The sequence below is a fragment of the Schistosoma mansoni genome, chromosome W (assembly GCF_000237925.1).
Source record: "Schistosoma mansoni strain Puerto Rico chromosome W, complete genome".
In the NCBI taxonomy this organism is placed as follows: Eukaryota; Metazoa; Platyhelminthes; class Trematoda; order Strigeidida; family Schistosomatidae; genus Schistosoma; species Schistosoma mansoni.
Genome location: NC_031502.1, coordinates 22,309,870 through 22,333,550, shown reverse-complemented (window position 1 = coordinate 22,333,550; position 23,681 = coordinate 22,309,870). Strand labels below are relative to the sequence as shown.

Here is a 23,681-nt window from a genome sequence, read left to right as displayed (position 1 = left end):
AGATAACCTATGGCTCGTACACGTACAATGTATATCACTAAAGTTTCTTCCTCATAGAATTCAGACATAGTTTACTATTGTTTTGTGATCTCTGACCACGATCACATGACAAATCATCAATCAGAATCCCGGCTCTAATTTGTTCTTTTTCTCATCCCTCTGTATCCTGCGTTTGAACAAACTACACGCTAAACTAGCTAAGTCTTTATTGGCTTATGGTTCCCCAGCTTTCTTCTCTGTTCTACCCTTGAGTTCAGAAGTCACCAACCAGCCTCTATCATATTTTGAGAAGATGAAGGTTATATATGGGAAACCTAGACACCATCAAACTATAATATTTGGAATAACAATATACATGAACAAGCCCCAAAGTGGCTTTCGGTAGGATAGGCTAAATAAAATTTGGCAGTAGATTAGGAAAGGAAAATCATATAACAGTCATTAATGTTTCAACCGAAAGCCTATAACGAAGGGAATATCTACATATAATAATCTAGTGTCTTATTAATTGTTGATTGAGAATATTTACAATCCCCAAATTAACTCTGAGACTAACCATTTCTTCAATCTTTGTTCTAATGTAACAATTACACCATCCTTTGATTTTCTCTGATCACTTTGCATGATTATCACGTTGTTTTATTTAGCGGATTCCAAGAATTCCATCTTCAACAATAACTGTGGTACCATGTTTTCTTTTGTGGTCACACAAAATGCTTCAGTTGTTATCATACATTTATATATTGTTAAATGTAACTCTTAATTCCGTTTGCAATTTTTTATAGGGTAATTCCAGTCACAGCTCATCCAGCATTTGACAAAGTAAGCTTTATTCTCACTTTAAATTTGTTCCGAAGTTCACTTTTGATGTTTATTTTACAGTGTTTTATTGTATTGAGGCTTTGTCTTAGTTCACAAGATACTGTAACAACTTAAAACAATTAGGTTACGACTTATCACACATCTATCTCATTTAAACAACGACTAATAACTTCAAAGCTTTGGACAGTATTAGTATCTTAGTTATAAATGCGACTTATTGACTGAGTACAGGTTTATTTACTCTAAGTAATCATATCCACCTTCCTAAATTGAAGTACTCTCTATTTTGGGATTCATTAACAGGGCGCACCCATAAACGCATTATGGATTGAATCTTCAAAACATCCAAATCTTCCAATGACTGTTGAGTTTGAGACCAAATAGAAGCATCTGTTTGTTATCCCTAGTTTTCAATGATTGTCTAAGTGAATCAAACTATCTATGATCAGAATTAGAATTGTCTACAAATCGTTCATCTATTCGAATTAGCACAGTTTGTCACATAGTATAAACAAACAGAATCATTAAAAACGTTAAGATATTCAGGAAAGAAATATTTCTTTGGAATTAACCACTCACTATCATGACTGTACACCAATCCACTATATGTTTAATAATTGAATATAAAATAAATGATTTTTAATCTTCCTCAAATGTTTTATCATTAGAGCTAAGGTGACTTAGATTCATACACCTATTACCCAACATAATATTGTGATGTCACCAGTTTATTATTATTTAATATTTAAACACATAAATATTGGTACAAAGTGGCACCAAATATATATGCGCCGCACAAATCTCATTCGATTTGTATGAGGTCTGTGATACTGCCCACCCGCCCAAACTGAAACAAGTGCTTTTCTTAGGGCGCCACACCCGTAGCCTTTGATCTAAAGGTCTGATCCACAAGGCAGTGGAGTATCGTGACGAGATGCAGTCCCATGGTAGCCCGTGATCAACGGTTGATTCGTACGCCATTTGTTCCTTCAGGATACTGGAGCCAATGTGTACGAATGGTTTTGGATCAGGGTTTTCCAACTTCCCTAGGTGGACTTTCCGTGTCCATCAACCCGGTTAAAGTGCCAGACATTCGCTTTTCGTCCTCTCAATTTCGTAAACAACAGTAATGCCACGAGAAGGCAGTGAGTAGGACTTCCCTGGTAGAGGCTATGTACGCGTGGCCATGTGAGAGCATTTTGAGAGGGAGAGCGGACTCTCCCCACTCTCGGCCATACCAAGGCATTTGGGGGCCACCAGTTTGACTAGTAAAAATATATCAGCACTAATGACATGTATTTGGTCCACCACTCAACGATCAATCAATGTTAATATCTCAGTCATATAAAATAGCTAATCAGAAGCTTAAAAACTCAGTGATAACATCTCAAACTGGTACATTGGATAAGTCATTCTTCGATCCCACTAGGACTGATCATGAGTCCCATCATAATTACATATAAATCTTAATAACAAGTACCAATTAGCATAACAGATTGACTTTTTTTCCAATCAATCCCAAATGTTTAACATTGAATTATTTTACATACTCATTTTCTTTTTTGTCTTTCACTTACTTTCATTTAGGCTGCACATTATTTTTCTATAAAAGTAATCCGTGTCCCATTGGATCCTATCACGTATAAAGTGGATATGATTGAAATGAAATCATCAATAACCGATGATACATGTATGGTACGTTTATCATTTCTTAATTCTTTTGTATTGTTCTATTGTACTTGAATAACCATCCTATTATTTTCATAGTTGAAATCATGAGTCAATTGAAGCTAGACAATCATGAAAACCTGGAAGCATTGGACGGCTGTTTCGTCCTATTATGAGACTTCAGCAGTGCGCATCCACGATCCTGCACTCACGAGATTCGAACCCAAAACCTACCAGTCTCGCGCCAGAGCACTTAACCGATAGACCACTGAGCCGGCATCCAACGGTGTTCATGTCTAACTTGAACTAATCCACAAAGTTGAGCAACCGTTCACCAATTGTCTTCAGTGAGTTGATATCTCTACAACAGACTTGGTAGAACTCCACTGGTCACTGCTTCCCACTAGAACTCAAGGAAATATCTCTTGAAGTCAGTCACTAGTGAGCATATGATTATAGATCAGAAGAAGGTTTTGTGGAGAATGAGTCAATTAACTCATGATTTCAACTATGAAAATACTGAATTCTCCACAAAACCCCTTGTGACCTATTCTATTATTGTCTCTTTTGTTCTCTTTATTTTGATATTTAACTGTTTTCTCTATTTTATATAAGACTTCTTGTTTGGATAGCTACTTTGTTTTTATGTAAAGGCTTATAAAACTAACTAGGTAATAAAACTGAAGTACATGGATTTATTATATGTCGTGGTTTCTCATCAGCTGCTTACAACCAAATATGTGTGCAAGGAAAGGTCAGACGGTTATTAGGTATTAGAATGAAGGAAGCATAAAGGGTGGGTGGCGTAATAGTTGAGTGGAGTTCAAAGACAGATAAGGTCAAATGTGTGATAATTTTAGAGGTAGTGAAGTTGTCACGGAATTAAAAACAATTAGGGTGGGTTACGTAATAATTGAATAGAATTTGGAGAGTTCATATAATTTAAGATAGACAAGTGAGCGGAAATGTGTGAGAGAAAGGGTGGTTTAAGAATTTGGTAATGGAAGAGGAATATAATAAAAACTAAATATTAACCAAGAGTGCTGTTAAAGGTGCTTGAAGTCACTAACTTCTAGTCTGAGCCATGTTGGCAGATGCAGACTACCTGGTTGGGGTCCGCGTGACTATCGTAACCAATGGTTGGAGACTCTAGGTGACATGGCTCAGAATCAATCACAATGGTATAGATGTACACACTCTTTATCTTCCATTAAACCTTAAGATCAAAATTGCTTCATAACGTTCTTCCTTCCTATACTATATCCTTATATACAACCTATCTTTTATATACTACCACCACTAAATCAATTACTTCTATGAATTCGATGTTCATCTTGTTGTGCTAACGAGGTATGGCAACTTGGACCGATGTATAAATGTGTCTGGTCCTACGTTGTAGCTGACTGACTGAAATATTAACCAAAATAAAACTAATATCAAAAAAAGGATTACTAGGGTAGTAATAAGTTTATCACTGTCTCTTTTTAAGTACATAGATCCGGTTTGAGTTTTTTTATCGCAATCGCTTCAGCAAACCAGATAGCAGTTGTACTTCTTTGTTTGCTAATGATTTTGAAAGCATGAAAAATATCAATGGTGTGCCCGGTGTCGAGTAAATGCCGAGCTATTACACTGTTGAGAGCCCTGGTCCCTCGCAGCCTCAGTTTCTTAGGAACATGATCAGAAATGCGAACATGTACTCTTCTCTCGGTTCTTCCAATGTATATGCTTTGGCACGTACATGTAAATTGGTAAATGCAGTTGGTTAAACCAAACATACTAATAAGTTGGTCTAACATTTTGATTCTATTCAAGCTTAAGTTGGGATGTACGTTTGTTCAATTTTCAACCCTTAGTAGCATACTCATCTTTAATCTAAATGTTTAGTTATATCCTTATTTATTTCATTAATGTGTCTAAGTTGTCATTGTATTTCTAAATGTTTTTTCTAGCTTGTTGGTTCAGCACCAGGATTTCCTCATGGAATTATTGATCCTATTCAAGAAATTGCTGAAGTTAGTTACTTCTTTGTTCATTTATATCTCAATTCATTAAATTTATTTGAGTCTAGTTATAACTCGTTAATTACTTCTATCCTTTTTGAAACATGGTAAACTGTCTTTAAAGTTTTATCATGAATATTGATCGACTATGGAATTATTTAAATTCACTTAGTATTGTTTGTTTGAATCTTCCCATTGATGTTTTAGGACTACAACTGGTCAGTCTCTTATTGGCATATGTGCATACTGTGCGTATTGCCTCAATATTGCCTTAATTCACAAGTATTATAAGCAAAGATGGATAGTGGCTAGCAGTGGAATCCAGGACTCGTGTTTCGTCCCATTTGGGACTCATCAACTGGATGTACCTGCATCTCGGAGTTGATGTTCATTCTGGGGCTCGAACCCAGTACCTTTCGCTTCAAACGCCATCGCTGACGAGTCCTAAAATAGGACGAAACGCGCGTCCTGGATTCCACTGCTAGCCACTATCCATCTTTGCTTATATGGAATTATTTGTTTGGATTTAATGAAGGCTAGAAAAAATCCTCTATTCCTTCCGAAACATTCATTTAATCAAATGTTTATAGCTTCATATAGGTAAGCTGTACCTACTGTGTTCATGTGCCATGAGGGTTTTTGTTGTTGTTGTTGCAAAGGTAAGAGTTTAAAAGTTGAACGTTCATTGATTGTATCGAGTTAATTACTAATGAGAGTTTATCAAGAAAAGTTGGGAAATACTCATTTCAAATGATTAACGCACATTGGCTGCTAGATTCTGAAGAAATGAAGGATATGTGAATCTACTTTAGACATCAGTTACTTATTATTATTATTATTATTATTATTATTAGCTTTATTCAATATTATATTATTTGGTACAAAATCGAATTCTCAGCATAAAGTATTTCAATACGTTTACGTTTCTTATTTCTTCGTTGCTCCTGATGATAAACATTCAGTGATCGCCAGTTGGATGTCAGCAGTTCAGTCAATCGACATATGAATAATGTATATTCTTTTTGCGGCATGTTCCCAGCAAACACGACATCTCTGATTAGGCCTTTTGTAACCTTTACAGCGAAAGGTTGTATAGTTTTCAGAAACGCACCGGAATAGGTTGTGTGCTTAATAGCCATAATGATGTATTAAAACAAACAATATTAGATAACTTGTTGAAATATATAGATGACGGGAAACAGGTAGCCCAGATGTTTAAGCAGGCCGCCTACATACCATAACATTGTATCTCTTGATGTTGGTCCACTGTTTTGTAAACTGTGTTTTACAGTTAAAGGCGCTTAAATTCGGAATCTGAACACTATCTAACTATTTACACAAGTAATAATGATCAAAGAATTATTTGGTCCAACATACGTATTGTATTATTAATAACCTAAAGCTTACTAATCAAAAGCATTCTAATCGGATTTCAATTCTATGAACTTTTGACTATTGACATGAAAATTTACTTACTTTAATTTTCGACCTATGTTGACGGATATAAATAGTATGTAACACCAATCAGAAATAGAATGACTGAGCGCAGAAGATTGAGAAGATCGAGTTGAAGAGAATAGGAATGAATGTAAAAGAGTGCAATTGTAATAACAACAGAATTGAAAGAACCATGAGGTATGTTAAGGACAACTAAAGGAAGACGTGCCATTAGTTTATTTAATGTATGACTTTCATAATTTACGAAATCACACTGTAATTTCGCACTAAGTAATAAATTGATCTTCCCTACCTGAGTTTTTCGTTCACTACACTACTTCCTAATCCGAATATTCCTATTCATTAGTTTATTCTGTCGTAAATTCTCATCGATTGTGTCGGGAGTGAGAAATATGTGTTACGTTTTCCTAACCATCCCGCATTTCTTACTGACATATAAATAGTATAGATGAAGCTTAGTAGCGTTCAAACCAATGGTTGATGTCAGTTCATGAAACTATAAACTGTCGTTATGAATCATGTTGATTGATCCAAACTACCTGATAAGGTATCGACTCGATTAATTTTTGGAAACGTCGAATAATCTTTCTCAGAGTTGGTTACAGAAGCTTAGCGTTTATGCATTCGCTCGTTATTTTTCTCATGCATCTTATTGTGTGCCTATTTAGTTTTGGGGGGAATTAAGCTAACATTTTATTTCCCTGAATACACCCTGATCATTACTGATTTTTTAAACAGGATTTTCTTTTTTTTTCATACCATAGTTAGGTTATAGATATAATATACCAGTTCATGTGGATTGTTGCTTAGGTGGTTTCCTTTTACCTTTTATGGAAAACGTTGGTTATCCAATTGAAGGATTCGATTTCCGGTTGCCCGGTGTCACAAGTATATCATGTGATACACATAAGGTTAGTTTTATTTTTCTAAAGAATACTTGAGTAATTTTCTTCCTTATGAATGAAAGTTTATACTACCCTGTTTTTGATATTCAGAACTAAATTTTGAAGTAAAAGGTATTGGTTTCTAACTATACATATGAACATCAACACTGGTGCTGACGAGTCCCAGATAAGATCGAATCCGCACCGTGGATTCTACTGATAGTCTTTTATATGAGTTATCTACTAATGGTTATTCAGTAAACCTGAATATATTTATATATTGTCTTATTTTAGTTGTATTCTTTGGGGTTTGTGTCGTAAACTAGCAGTTTATCTAAATAACGTTTAACTCTGAGTGACGTTGCATTCTGTGATTTCGTTAGTTTAATCACAAACCGTTTTTTTATTGTTCACCTCTTAATATTGGGGAGCTATTCTTATCCAGTTTTAAACTCTTAGACTATTTGGCTCACTCCATTGTTTTTTTTTATGAAATTGAGCTCAAAATACTAAGGTCTCATTGTCTATAGAGTCAATCATGTTGAGGCTGTAATTCATCATTAACACTGAAGGAGGAACGCATTGCATGATAAATTGGTCGAAGCTGCAAATGTGTGTACCTTCGAATCCCTACTTAGTAATATGAATATATCGTAATCTTCAAATTACTCAAATCTAATCCTATTCAGTTTCGTAGATGTACACTATTGAAGTACACACAATTTAGATAAAATAAGTACTTAATGTCACGTGGTGTTGCTTACTTGTATCTTCCCATTGTTATTTAGGATTGTAATTGATCAGTCTCTTGTTGGCATATGTGCATGCTGTGCGGACTGCCTCGATATTGCCTGAAGTCACAAGCCTTATAAGCAAAGATGGATAGTGGCTAGCAGTGGAATCCAGGACTCGTGTTTCGTCCTATTTGGGACTCATCAACTGGATGTACCTGCATCTCAGAGTTGATGTTCATTCTGGGACTCGAACCCAGTACCGTTGGCTTCAAACTCCATCGCGTTATCCAATTAGCTACTGAGTCCTGGTATTTTTCGATAATTAACTTTATTTTAAATATTATTTATATGAGATGATGAACTATTAAGTCTTTTAGGAGAATTCACAAGACATAATATTCAACGCTTTTCTGTAATATCGTAAAGCAAGACAATAGGCAGGAGAAATTTATATTTACTACTAGAAGTTACAAAGTATTTAAATAATACATATACATAGCCTCCAATCGTCTATTCGCATCTTTCAGTGTGTTCTACCATCTGAACTATCTTTTCATCTAGTCTCCGAGTTTTCTGCCAACGCCTTGCTTTCAATGCACTGTTACTCTTTACTCCGTGTGACAGTTATTGCAACTTTGATGCTACGTTCCGCTACATACTATTTACAAACATTCATGTGAGTAGCGTCCACTACATTATTTTATGTTATTCGATCTTAACTTAAGTAGAATTGTTGCTGTTATTAGATAACTCATTGTGAAATATAAATTTGAAACTCTTCTCTGCCCGATTATAACTATCATCCTATTCATCGAAATTGTTGACCATATGAACTTATACTTATTAATTATTGAATGGTATTATTTATTTATTGGGCTATTCCTTATCCAGACAATCTTGTCTGTCAGTAATAATTAATCTATACAAGATATTAGACTAAGATCCACCCATTACTATTATTATTATTATTAGTGCTACTCACTATCTATACCTTTCTTTGTAGTATGGTTTTGCACCAAAGGGCACATCTGTTATAATGTACAGAAATCAATATTACCGATCCAAACAATATTTTACACAGACAACATGGCCTGGTGGTATATATGCTTCATCAACTTTACCAGGTATATTCAACTCTTAATTACTATTCTCATTATAATTATATATATATATTATGACAGTTAAAAATGCAAAAAAATTTTCTGATCCCTATGTAACTGTTGTTGTTATTATCGAAGCATTATGTTTACGTAGACATGTTTATGGGTAACATCAATCAACCTTTAATTGCCATTGAACAAGTGTTCCTCTTTTTTTTACAATTAGGACATTCTCTGTCAGTGGAATAACTTCTGACGATTAGAAAGAATTATGATTAAATAAATGTAGAACTTAATTGGTTTTCCTTTATAAGTTAGTTTTAAATATTACCATTTATTAATTTGATTAATAGCAGAAGGGGTTTTTTGGATATTATAGTCATTTTGATAGTTGAGATCATTAGTCAATTGAAGTTAGACCACCATGGAAAACCTGAAAACACTGGGCGGCCGTTTCGTCTTATTGTGAGACTCCTCAGCACTGGGCATCCACGATCCCACCTCGCGAGATTGGAGCCCAGGACAGTAGTGGACGGTTGCTCAATTTCGTGGGTCGGTTGAAGTTAGACATTAACACTGTCGGATGCCGGCTCAGTGGTCTAGAGGTTAAACGTTTGAGCACAAGACCGAAGGTCCTTGGTCCTTGATAACCTCTCAAGCCAATGTATTGCACTATCTCTAGGACGCCAACCAAGGAGTCTTGAAGAAACAATATATACCAATTATGTACAGCCTCTAGTTAGTATCACGACACCATGACATGTGAATAAATAATCTAGTAAATAGAATGTCATAAGCTTTTTTCGGAACTAAGAAATTCAGACAATGTTAATTTACACTTTGGCAGCATATTTATTGATGTGAAAATGGAATTGAAAATGCGTTGCCTTTTTTTAGCAGGTTTCCAACAATCTTATAGTTGACTTTAAGTGAAGACGTCGTTACAGTCAAATAATGAATACTGACATTTAAAGAAATATTTCATTATGGATGGACCCCTACTAAACAACCTTTAGGAGGCAAGGTCCGTTGGGCAGTGGTTTCGTCTCTAGTATTGAACTGTTTAGTATTAGGGATTCACAATAGCCAGGAATTGAGTCGAGGATTTTCAGGTCTCTCAGATTGACTGAAGTTGGATAAACAGACCAGTTGATCTTCAGCTCAGTTGTCTGGAGGAAATATAATAGCCATGGGGTTTGAAACTTCCTGGGTAAATACTTAATTTACAAAATATCAATCATTTGTCTCAAACTTGGCTGTTCCTTTTGCACATGTCAGTCTCAGACTTCACTGTTCCTTCATTTTCATACCAATCGCTTTTTGTTCCCGTTCTTTCGTTCTCAATTTTCTCGACCTTCTGCTGCCAGACATTCTATTCTTGACTATCGCTATACACTACTTATGTCGATATAAGTAGCACACACCACAGGGCAACCTCTAATTATTCACTTTTTAATACCTGTTTAAAATTGTTTAAGGAGTTTTTAAATCTTGATAGATAATTCATTCCATTGAACAATCAATATACTAGGCTCTGAAGAAGCAAATAATCTAGAACATACAAAATTTGCCCCTACACATTATTAGAAAATGTTTGTTCGCTAGACTGTTTGTTTATGGAAGCTTAAAATAATCATGTTTTACTTCGATACCATTGTGAAAGGATTCAGCTTTATAAGTTTTCCGATGATTCTTATTAGATAAACCTTAATCATTTTCTTCTGGTTATTGCATATCAGCTCTCTGTAGATAGATAGATTGATCTTTTTAACATTCTATCATTATTCAATAAAATTTGTAAAGTAAATATATATTATGCAGTTAGGATTTGTATCAATCTGTCCCATTTTTTAAAGCCAGTTATAAATTAGCAAATGTAGGTAGGAGAGGAAATGAGTATCCGTTAACAAACTATTCCATTCTTTTGTTTGTTTATTTGACCCCAAATGCCCTGGTACGGCTGAGAGTATTAAGGCCCGCTCTCCCTCTTGAAATGCTCTCACATGGCCACGCCTATATAGCATCTGCCAGGGAAGTCCTACTCACTGCCTTCTCGCACCACGGGTGTTGTTTACAAAATTGAGAGGACAAAAGCGAATGTCCGGCGCTTTAACCGGGTTGGTCGACATGGAAACTCCACCTAGGGGAGTTGGAAAACCCTGATTCGGAACCAACAGTGCACATGGGCTCCAGTATCATGAAGGAACAAATGACGTATGAACCAATTGTTGGTCACCGGCTACCGTGGGAATGCATCTCCTCACGATGCTCCACTGCCTTGTAGATCAGACCTTTAGGTCAAAGGCTCGGGGTGTGGCCCCCTAAGAAAACCACCTGTTTTAGTTTGGGCATCCGAGAAGTATCACAGCCCTCACACAAATCAAATGAGATTTTTGTGGAGCATATATATCTCGTGCCCCTTTTTACCAATATTTATACGTTTAAATAAATAAATAAATAAATAAATGATAAAAACACGGCGTCTTCAGTTTGAATGTTCATATTATTCTATTCAACTTAATATTTTCTCCCAAGAAAGTTAGATTATCCCTACTTAGTGAAGTATATATATATATTTTTCATACTTTCAGGAAGTCGGTCTGGTGCGTTAATTGCTACTTGCTGGGCGACGATGATGTATCATGGAGAAAATGGTTATTGCAAATCTACTAAACGTATCATCAGTACTACGCGATATATTATAGATGAGTAAGCTAAATTATTTCTATTATAGTTATTAACTATATATTTTATTACCAACCGGCTTGTTATAAACGACACTCCTTGCAAGATTCGAATAAGAGGGTTATTCACGGCTTGAGTAGCTCAGCAGTAGTATTTCAAACTGTTAAACTACGTGACGCTTATTAAAATACCATAGAAGATCATCGGTTATTTGAGTGTCGCTAATACACACCTCGATGACCGATGCTAATTAGTAGAAAACCTAAATCAAGATGTGTTTCCTCTTCCCTGTTGCCTCTAACCATCAAATATCAATATATTTTTTGTTGAAGAGATTTTGTGGAGATCGGTTTGATTTGAAGGTTAGATTCGTCGTAGATTTACCTCAATTAGGATATTATTCAATATTTATGAAATCCTATTAATCATCTTTTCTTATTTCATTTAGATTACGTAAAATACCAGGCATCTTTGTATTTGGTGAACCAAATGTTTCCGTTGTAGCATTTAGTTCAAATAATTTTGATATATATAAATTAAGTCATTCATTATCCGATAAACCAAATGGACGTGGTTGGAATTTAAATAATTTACAATTTCCACCAGCAGTTCATTTATGTGTTACCGATATGCATACAACGAAAGGTTGTGCAGAACGATTTATTCAAGATGTAAAGGAAATTGCTAAAGAATTAATGAAAAAACCAAATAAAAAATCTAAAGGTTCAGTAAGTTTTTTTTTCTTCATTCTGTTCTTGTTATGTTGAAGTTTACATGGGGATGTAGTTCAAGAGTTAAGGCGTTTGACTTCCAGCCATAAATTCCCAGCCTTGATCCTTGAGTTCATCTACTTCAGTTTAAGCAACTGGTTGGTATTGGTAACTTTGAATGAATCCGTACTTGGTAAATGAGTTAAATAAATCTATTGTCGCCTAATCAAAATTAAATCTTTAAATATAATGGTGGTTGGTAGTGTAAGATCCAGGGATAATCATACTATTGGATAGATTTTCATGTATATTAACATTTTATGCTACACACTACGAAGGGGCTAAATCAAAAAAACTGCTGTTCCTTTTCATCTGGGCTTTGAAGAAGAGTCAGTAGTTCTGATACTAGGATATTATTTATCAAGTTACAGGTAGAAATAAACTTCATTTATTTCGATCATAGTTATTATACAATAACATCCATACGGTGCGGTGTTCCAGCCATTTTAGGTTGGCGAAACCTCACTTAGTAAAGTCCATAGGCGTATCTGGATTAGAATCCGCTTTCCAAGGCCCACAAGACCACCACGTGGACGTGATTTAGTAGAGAAATAGTTAGAACTTCCGGGTCTTGGTGCGCGGGCATCGCACTAAGGGAAAATATAGTCTACATGCACACTGGTAAAACACAAGTTTTTACTCATGCATCCTGTGACACATATAGGTATATTCACCTGGGAGGGTGGATGGTCATCACTCCCTTCAAACGTATATCACTGGTATAAAGACTTTTACCCCTGCACTTCACGGCATACACATAAGCATAATCACTCAGAAAGGGTTGGTGATCAACTGTCTCTAGTATTTGCTATCATATCTTTTATTAGATTTTCGCCCTAATTGGCTTAGACCGCTAATTTTATTAGACATAAGACAGACATTTTTTTCAGCTTACGTTCGTTTTGCGAACCCGGAGCGTAACCTTTTGATGTACCTAAATAAACGACTTCAAAAGCCAAGACACATGTAATTCATATACATGAGCACACACATCGGACAGCCCATCACGATTTTTAAAGTCATGAAGAGTAAACTTTACGCGGTAATTATTCTCTCTACCCTCAAGGGAATATGAAAGTAAACGATACGTAAAGAATTTATTTACAGATCTTTTCACCAATGATTGCAATGGAAAACCCTTTACTGTTTATCATGAGAATTGAGGTATGTAACCTTGAGAATTGACAACTTAGGATGCATATTTCAAGGAGAAACCAACTTCATGTTTATATATGCGCTTGGAAAAGGAATTTTGGCGAGACTAAACTATATCTACGACCTTTGAACGAATCTTAAATGACCTTGAGAAATATTAGTCAATCAGAAGACAGTTAGTATACAGTAAAAATATATTATACAAAACTCAAAAATTAAAGGGGATACTATTCTTTTACATGACTCAAAAACTTATCAAGGTTATGTATAGGTTCAGAAGTTATAAAATCATAATGCATCCGGTACATGAACTCATCCATGTGACTCCATAGTAGTCGACCTCTGGAACCATGATAAGGTCTCAAAAATTCTTTTAGCCTCGACCACATAGCTTCAATGTTGTTGGTATGTTTTAGGGTTAGAGTTAAGGTTTAGGGTTAAGGATGAGACTATAAATTATGGACGACCTTTGAGCGACGCTAGAGTGACTCTGAGAGTGTCAAAATAATAACTAAGACTAAATGAGTGTTATAAACCTGTGTGAAGAATTCAAATTATGATTTACAGTTCATGGTTAAGGCTAGGAATTATACTTAGGGTTTTCATCACGAACTGACATCAGCTATAATGCCAAAACTCCATTTATACAAATGGATAATTGAATTTCGCGCCAAAATCTTATGATGACTTCTCTTCTAGACGCTGAATTGTCACGTTTTCTCTAAAATCCGTTGTAAGCCGACCGTACGTAAGCATCAGGTACCGAACTTAGCGCCGTGACCTTGTAAACCCGCGAAAGCTTCTGATTGACTCGTCCATATAGTTTAGTCTCGCTGAAATTTTAAATATTTCAACTAAAGAAATCTCTTTTCCGACTGATTCCGAATCAGCTTACCAAAAAAACACTTAGGAACAGTTTGCTATAAATAAATTTTGTTTCTAAACCTTCAGTCATACACATTCTCAATCTCCCATTGGAGTAATATCAAATTGTAGTAATCAGTAACCTGACTATAACTTCTGATATAATTAAATTTTGAATATCACTTTTGTAGAGAATCGACGAAATTTTCGGTATTGTTTTAATCATGAAATGACACAATATGTGGAAAGCCCTGGACAATTATTTCGTCTTAATTTAGGTCTCTTCATCATTCTATATCATTGAAGATAATTAGGGCTTGAAACTAAAATGTTGAACAAGACACCTCTAAATCGTTAACTGTAACTTACCAATTTCAAATATATCACATTCGCCTTAATATATTCTGCTCTTCTATTCATTCCTGTATGTAAAGTGACCTTATTGTTACTATCCCCACTATTCTGGGACTCGCCTTAACAATCTGATCTCTTTGTGATAAAATGTGGTATAGCAGCTTAAATAGACGTACATACGTATCAGGTTCTACGTTGTAATTGACTGACTGTATTTATATATAATTCATTATTGAAAAATAAAGATAACACTTTCGACGATTTCACTAACTTAAGCTGTACAGTCGTATCTATAGTTAATTTTACTTGCTAAAATAGTGTTCAGTAATGAGATATAAAGGCGCTAATTAATTTAAAAAACTTGAAGTTGTAGGTTGTCAAGGTTTGGAAATCAGATATTAAACAGAAGTTACGTAACTATGGGCTAGTGAAAACGTTTATTTATTTATTTATTTCAACACAAAAATATTGGTACAAAGTGGCACCAAATATATATACGCCGCACAAATCTCATTCGATTTGTATGAGGGCTGTGATACTGCCCAGGTGCCCAAACTGAAGCAGGTGGTTTTCTTAGGGGGCCACACCCGGAGCCTTTGAATTAAAGGTCTAGTACACAAGACAGTGAAGCATCGTGAGGAGATGCAGTCCCATGGTAGCCGGTGATCAACGATTGAATCACATGCTATTCGTTCATTCAGGAATCAGGGTTTTCCAACTCCCATAGGTGGACTTTCCGTGTCCATCAACCCGGTTAAAGTGCCTGACATTCGCTTTTTGTCCTCTCAATTTCGTAAACAACATCCCCGCCACGAGGAGGCAGTGAGTAGGACTTCCCTGGTAGAAGCTATATACGCGTGGCCATATGAGAGCATTTTGAGAGGGAGAGCGTACTTTCCCCACTCTCCCCCGTACCAGGGAATTTTGGGGGTAGTGAAAACGTGTTGAGGTTGAAATAATTATCCACTCGATAGCTATTAAAGATAGAATAATTAAAATTTGTAATAATTGCTAATTAATAGTTGTGAAAATAATTAGAAATGAGTAGAAATAATAAAAATAAAAAAGATAGATTATGGAAGATAAAAGGGTAAATTAATACCATAGAAGAATGAGGGAATAAACATACTACTTTTGTATTGAAAGGTTAGGCTTAAACTGGTGGACAGCAATAGCCTCTGCTGTAAATAAATTTTTCATTCGCATCTGTTGAAATGGAGTGACTAGATGTTCCAAGATTGAGTTTTTGACTGATTTCTACAATCCTTTAGACAAAAAAAAACAGTCAGTGTAATATTTGAAGATTCATTTTGATATGTCTTGTAGGTTGAATGCTTTATTCAGATCCTAAGCTATTCTGATAACTCCAGGCTAGAACTATTCAGCGACTTGAACACCAGAAAGAAGACACGAGTATGAGAGAAAACACTTTACTGCAAGGTTCAATCTTGTTACAGAAAATCATAGGTATTTATAGATGTTAGCCAATCCATTAACGACATATTATGATACCGACCAATAGTATCACGCTACGTTGGAACTCTAGAATGTTCCATCGTATTTCGATTGGCTGGGGCTCTTTACGAGCCTCTGGAGGCTCTGTTGGAGTTCTCTGTAAGCCGACTTAACACATTTTAAAAGAGCTTACTTTGTATGACCAATCAAACCCGTTTCACATGAGCAAGTATACTAATAGATGTACATTGATTTGGCTCAATGCTTATAGTTCATTATTAATATAAAAGAATTCATTGTAAATAACAAACAAAGGAATTAATTATTTTATAAATAACCTAAATAAAATTGAATATCTTCTTTGTTTTAATTAATTACTATTCATTATCAAGAGCCAAATATTCTTTAAAAGTAATTTTTTTACATTTTCATCTATTCTCTTTTTTTTCTTTTCTTATTTCTATCATCAATATTGAAAGGTTGCTCTTTATGGATTATCTCAAATGATACCGGATCGTTCAATTGTTACTGAATTAGCTCATTGTTATTTAGATGCATATTATGATATACCAAACAATTAATCATAATTATAATACAGGAAAGATACATTTTTTTTCTAGGGTTTATCTTTTATATGATCTAATAATTTATTGTCATGTATACAACTGATATCCAATAATTATTATTTAAACATTTATTACTTACTTACGCCTGTTACCCTTTCGTCGAAGAGCATAGGCCGCTTACCAGCATTCTCCATCCAACTCTGTCCTGAGCCTTCATTTCCAGTTGCTATTTATCCTTTTCATATCTAAACGTTTATACTACTTAAAATGTTTATATTTATAGAATTTTTTTTAACTGGATAATTGCCCTTTATCCTATGTGTATTAGAATAACATTAAATTCACGTCGATTTAAAAAAAAAATTTTTTTCACCCCCCCCCCTTTTGAAAAAAATTTTGATCCCATTTTCCAATTTTTTTTCACATCCTTAAATTTCGGAAAAAAGGGTGGTAGGGGATCATACGTGTCGTGAAATTAATATCAACCTATGTATTATGGTTGTGTATTTTTTTTCCCATCTGTTGCATTGATTTTCTGTTTATTTACTTATTATTATTTGTTTATTTATTTACATAATGGAATTATTTGAGATCTAAGCTTGTTTGATTCGTTTTTTGAGATTGATAGAACAGCATATACGTAAAGAAAATTAGAAGGGGTTTTGTGGAGATTTCAGTATTTTTCATAGTTGAAATCATTAGTCAATTGAAGCTAGACCACCATGGAAAACCTGAAACGGTTGCTCAAACTTCGTGGATCGGTTGAAGTTAGACATTAACACCGTTGGATGCCGGCCAGGTCAGTGGTCTATCGGTTAAGTGCTCTGGTGCGAGACTGGTAGGTCCTGAGTTCGAATATCGCGAGTGCGGGATCGTGGACGCGCACTACTGAGGAGTCCCATAATAGGACGAAATGGCCGTCCAGTGCTTCCAGGTTTTCCATGGTGGTCTAGCGTCAATTGACTCATGATTTCAACTATGGTAAATAAAATACTTGGTTGTGAATATTTTCAGTTATTGATATTATGGTGTGGTTTACTTATAACTGTATAAGTAGTATATGGTGATGGTCAGACATAGAATGTATTCGGGCAGAAGACCGATAAGAAAAGAACTGAAATGAAGCGCAATTGGTAGGAAAATGCATAAACAATGAAATTAGAGACGATGAACCGATATTTACAGAAGGAACAGTGAAGATTGAGACAATTGGTTGTTATTTTGCAAATTAACTGTTTGCTGCATGGTTATCAGAATTTAATGACTTACTTACTTTTTTACTTACGCCTGTTACTCCCAATGGAGCATAGACCACCGACCAGCTTTCTCCAACCCACTCTGTCTTGGGCCTTCTTTTCTAATTCTATCCAACTTTGGTTCATTCTCCTCATGTCTGTCTCTATTTTTCGGCGTAATGTGTTCTTTGGTTTTCCTCTTCTCCTTTGGCCTTGAGGATTCCATGTGAGTGCTTGCCTTGTGGTGCAATTGGGTGACTTCCTCAATGTGTGTCCTATCCACTTCCAGCTCGTCTTCCTGATTTCTTCCTTCTCTGGAATCTGGTTTGTTATCTCCCTTAGTAACTTGTTGCTGATAGTGTCTGGCCAACGGATCCGAAGTATCTTGCGAAGACAACTGTTGATAAACACCTATATCTTCTGAATGATGGCTTTCGTAGTTCTCCACATCTCCGCCCCATACGGTAGAACTGTCTTGACATTTGTATTGAAAATTATGATATTGGTGTTGGTTGACAATTGTTTTGAGTTCCAGATGTTTTTCAGTTGTAAATATGCTGTTCTTGCTTTGCCGATCCTCGCCCTCACATCTGATCCACCGTGTTCATCAATGATGCTGCCCAAATATGTAAAGGTTTCCATTTAGTGAGATAGTTTGTAATTTGTGCTTAAATACACTCGATTGTCTATATAATGATGTATGTGTACATATGTTTATAAATTCAGAATAGTTATCAAATAAATAGATCACAATAATAACCATAGTAATTAACCCTACTTTGTTTATCTTTGAAGATGGCCTACATTACGGACTAATTTTAGTTAGATAATCAGTTAAAAACCAAAGAACACTGGGTGAATCATTATGTTGTGTTGATATGAGACTTCTCAATAATGACTACTAACAGCTCCTAAAAAGATTGAATCTATCATCTTAAGACATATAAGTTGGTTTATATTTACAAATTCAGATACTATATGATCTTAAGCCTCTATTATATATTAACATCGATGAAATCTGTTTCATGGCATCCCATTTAACAATTTGACATTCAGTATATTAAACTGAATGTTATCTAATGAAGTAAACTTAACTTGAGTAGTTCAAACCTAAAACTTTATGACAGAACTACAGTTGGAAGATTTCCATATGCTTTAGATATCGTTTCTACCAAATCTTACTATCAAAACATTCTAGTGAGGGTCTAATAAATTGAAAGGTTGTACGGCATCAAGTTTTAATAACCTTTTTAAATGTCATTCTGAACTTGTTTGTTTTGTTAGTATTCTGTATATGAATTTGTTCATATTTCAAACACTTTCTAATCCTATATGGTTGACATCATGAGTCAATTGAAACTAGACCACCATGGAAAACCTGGAAGCACTGCGCGACCGTTTCGTCCTACCAATCAATTGATTTACTTTATCTTCAATAAATTGATTTGTGTAACCAAAATCTCTGTTATTTCTGCAAACATGGAAGAAGATTGATTAATTTAAAAGAATTATAGAAAGTACGAATGTTCACTAAGTTTTAGTTTTAAAGAAAAAGTTTAGTGATTGGTCAAATATCAACATCATATTACAAAAATTATTGGACAATGTAAAGTTTCCCTTTTTTGGATTTGTGTTGAAATAAATCAATGATATGTACTCGCTTCTGATTTTGCTTTTACTGTTTAAAGGTTAACTGTAAATACAAACGAATAATTGTCCATTTTATTTGAATGTATCAATCAATATGGAATACAGAGTTCAAACCTAAAAGAAATAGGAAGTTGATTAAAATTATGTTGAAATTAATCAGCCTTGGTAGATCAGTGACTGACGAATTCCACTTGTACTGTCTGTAACAAAAATCCAAAATTTGCTCGGTATTATTTACTTGAATCTTCCGATTCATGTTTAGGACTCCAATTGATCAGTCGCTTATAGGTATATGTGCATCCTGTACGTATTGCATCGATATTGCCTTCATTCGCAAGCATTATAAACAAAGATGGATAGTGGATTGCAGTGGAATCCAGGATGTGCGTTTCATCCCATTTGGGACTCGTCAGCCGAATGTACATGCATCCCAGAGTTGATGTTCACTCTGTATGACTGCAACACACAATCTTCAAAAATTGAGGACATATGTACGCTGATAATATTTTGATCATATATGGTTTCGGAATACTTCTTAAGTATATGATCAAATCATCAAACAAGTAATACTGAAGCTAGGAAATGAGTTCTAGGTAAATATTGTGGATCAATCAGTGATGCTATGAACTTTCATTGACAGAAGTGCCGTATTTGCGTGTTATAAATCACCACTCCAACATACTGCGCTGATTGGTACTGTGAAAAAATTTAGAGATCCTCACATGAATTTGGGTTCATGGGTTATTTCTTATACCTTTCAATAATCTGGGATATACAGAATGATCATATATAACTGTATCAAATATAAGTTGTTACAGATCGCCTGAATTAGAGCGACTGTTTAGTATCAGACTTAATTATCCAATGTCCTGGATCTAATAAACACACTGTAAGCTTAGCTAGTAGATTTCTGGAAGAAAACTACTCAAAAATTACTATTTTTCATTTTGTAACAAGTAAACTAGGTTAATGGCGACATCTGGGACTTGATCAGTGCTTATAGTATGTTTAGATCTCAAGTGCATACCGATACTTACAAAATTGTAACTACAGCTTTCTGAGAAATCCTAACTCTTATAAAATACTTCTGTTGATCGTTTAATCATTAAGTATAATGAGTCACAATGTTGATTCCTTTTCCTGGACAATAACACAAACAAATTTAACGATACAGTACAATCGACAGTTTGATCAATACAAGAAAAAAATGAAATTGGCGCCAACTACTGACCTAATGGAAATCATAAAGGTAAAAAAGTTTAGATAGCTGTAGTGCATCTAGTTTTTCAGTAAAATAATTTTATTGATTGGATATCTATTTCGAACTAGATAATTTCAATGCATTTTTCGATTGAACTTATTGCCATCCATAATAAATTAGAACATAAGATTGTTATTTGTTCATTCCTTCGTTCATTCCATTTGTTAACAATTTGTGAAGTAAACAAATGCTTAACAACTTGTAGTAATGATTATGATAGGGGATCAGTCAGTCAGTCAGTTACAACGTAGGACCAGGCACACATATGCATCGGTACAAGTTGCCATATCTCGTTAGCACAACAAGATGAACACCGGATTCATAGAAATAGTTAATTTAGTGGTGGTAGTATATAAAAGATAGGTTGTATATGAGGATATAGTATAGGAAGAAAGACAGATATAAAGCAATTTTAATCTTAAGGTTTGAGGGAAGATAAAGAGTGGGTACTATGTAAATATTCACTAAATTATTTATTGTGGTTCTTGAGTCTCACATATTACAAATATGATATTATAGAGTTAATCTTGTTATGCTAATGAGGTATGGGAACTTGGACCGATGCATATATGTACCTGGTCCTACATTGTAGTTGACTGAAAACTATATTTCTGTGGATAGTTTAACGATTCTACAAACTGTCCAACAATTTCAGTAATTAAAAAAATCCTCATTTTTCACTCCTTTAACATAAGTTGTTAGGCTGGGAAGCATTACAACCGATAGACATAAATTTGATTGACTAACGAATGATCATTCAGTTGTTCATGTACAACATAAAACCTAGCATAAATGTATATCAACCTGCGTTCCCACATGACATCAACTATCATTGCTAACCAGTTGTTGTGTCTTTTGCACTCCATTTATTTTGGGAAGCTTTATATCAACGATTTACTTTTATGTGTTGTAGTTACTCATATACATTTTATGACAACAGTGAAGCAGTCCAATTGCATATCGTAACACAAGTAATATAAATTTCATCATAACATATTGTTATATCTTGTGCCCTACTAATATATAACGTAATGATGCCGCCAATTAGAGAACAGTGATTTATTGACCGGACCAATGGCGCGTAGAAACCGTACGAGCAGTCCAGTCTCCTTATCGGTCCTTCCTACTTAGCCTTGCAAGTTAAGTCCAGAACACCAATCTTAGCCTCTGCGATATGAATCATATATTTCAAACATACTGAGTTTATATGAATATGCATAGTTTAGCTACTTAATAATTATACAATAAAAATATATGTATCATATTGGTTTATAAATAGTTCTCAAGAGTTACCATTCATAACTATCGTCGAGATAATAACACATATGTACAGATAAGATCCAGTTTGTTTGTTTTTATTAACAAAATATCACAACTACTTGACTTTTGTTTTAATGAATAACTTGTATTCAAAGTTTAAATACTTACCAGTATAAACAATTATTCATAATATTATTAAAATCTTTGAATTCATGAGTTAATTGAAGCTAGACTATCATGGAAAACCTGGAAGCACTGGATAGCCGTTTCGTCCTAGTATAGGACTCCTCAGCAGTGCACAACCACGATCCCACCTCGATACATTAACACCATTGAATACCAGATCAGTGGTCTAGAGGTTAAACGCTCATGCACGAAACAGAGGTGAGATCGTAGACACGCACTGTTAAGGAGTCCCATACTAGAATAAAACAGCTGTTCAGTGTTTCCAGGTTTTCCATAATGATCCAGCTATCAATTTACTCATAAATTCAACTATTAAAAAATTACCAAAAAAATATCCACAAAATCACCACCCCCTCTTTCTGATTAAAATCTTTATTTCTTTATTTATTTATCACAATTTTGTTCTTGTCGTTGTTCTTGTAGTTGTCTTTGTCGCTGTTCTTGTTGTTGTTGTTCTTGTTGCTGTTGTTCTTATTGTTGTTGCTGTTGTTGTCTCCGGTGTTGTTCTTGTTCTTGCTGCCGTTGCCGTTGTTGTCCTTGTTGTTGTTGTTGTTGTCTTAATTCATCAATTATATTCATCATTAATTTAAAATCATCATTACGATAATTTAATATTAATTTAATATTATTTTTTAAATTCATTAATTCATTATGATATTTAATTAAAACTATTTGAAATTGTTTTATATATTTTGTTATTATTTTCATTGATGATAATGATAATGATGAACATTTAGAAAATAAATTTTTGATATAATTTTCATTGGTAAGATAATTAAATAATTGATCATCTTCTTTATCATTATGATTATGATTATTAATAATCGATTTTATTGATTTTTCATTGATCAATAAAGATTGATTGTTTATATTTGGTTTTCCAGCAAGTTTTCGTATTAGTTCAGTATTTTCCTTTAGAAAAAAATAAAGAAAAACAATAGAGAAGTATATTATATAGATACATATATATGTTGAGATGATCCTGAAAAGTTTTCGCAATAGACATGACAAGCTCAGGAAACATTAAGGAGCATTTTATCCAATCAGCGTTTGATTAGAAGTTTTACTAGAAACATCATGAAAAATGTAAAGTCACATGTAGAGTTTCTGATTGGTTGATTACTACACTGTTACTATGATTAGTAGTATACTAAAATTTTCAGTAAAACCCAAGGACTTTTAAAATACCATAAAAAAAACCTATATTTTCTGTACATAAATGAATCTTTGGGGTAAAGTGCTTTTAGTATATTAAGGTAACGTAGTGGTTGGAGGTGGTCAACAGGAAACCCTGGCACTCGTCAGCAAGGTGTACCTGTAATCTTGAGGGAACTGATGCTCCCTGGCGGATTCGATCCCGTTTCACTCAGCTTCACAGTCAGAGACGATAACACTGAGCTATTCGGGCTGCGACCGACCTCCTGTAGGACTGAGATCTAATCACAATTGATTGATCACTGGGTAGTGATCAATCTCATGCGTGTCAAGTCCTTCTTAGTGTTGATCGAATGCTATCGATCGAATCCGCCAGGGAGCATCATTTCCCTCAAGATTACAGGTACACCTTGCTG

At 34.6% G+C, this 23,681-nt stretch overlaps 2 protein-coding genes across 2 annotated transcripts in view; one reads left to right on the top strand and one right to left on the bottom strand.

The window, feature by feature from the left end:
* The window catches only part of Smp_154950 (putative sphingosine phosphate lyase), a gene marked incomplete at its 5' end in the record, with an annotated part of 26,608 nt that extends 9,810 nt beyond the window's left edge, over nt 1-16,798 (top strand). The window contains 8 exons of the mRNA XM_018788998.1: nt 786-822; nt 2,410-2,517; nt 4,443-4,505; nt 6,716-6,862; nt 8,573-8,693; nt 11,261-11,378; nt 11,803-12,082; nt 16,432-16,798. Of these exons, the coding sequence (XP_018654485.1) occupies nt 786-822; nt 2,410-2,517; nt 4,443-4,505; nt 6,716-6,862; nt 8,573-8,693; nt 11,261-11,378; nt 11,803-12,082; nt 16,432-16,533 (976 nt within the window). The 3' untranslated portion in view covers nt 16,534-16,798. The remainder of the gene's footprint in view (nt 1-785; nt 823-2,409; nt 2,518-4,442; nt 4,506-6,715; nt 6,863-8,572; nt 8,694-11,260; nt 11,379-11,802; nt 12,083-16,431) is intronic.
* A 3,724-nt stretch (nt 16,799-20,522) lies between these two features.
* The window catches only part of Smp_061050 (putative dna double-strand break repair rad50 ATPase), a gene marked incomplete at both ends in the record, with an annotated part of 9,078 nt that continues 5,919 nt past the window's right edge, over nt 20,523-23,681 (bottom strand). Inside the window, 1 exon segment of the mRNA XM_018788996.1 lies at nt 20,523-20,543. Within this exon segment, the coding sequence (XP_018654484.1) occupies nt 20,523-20,543 (21 nt within the window).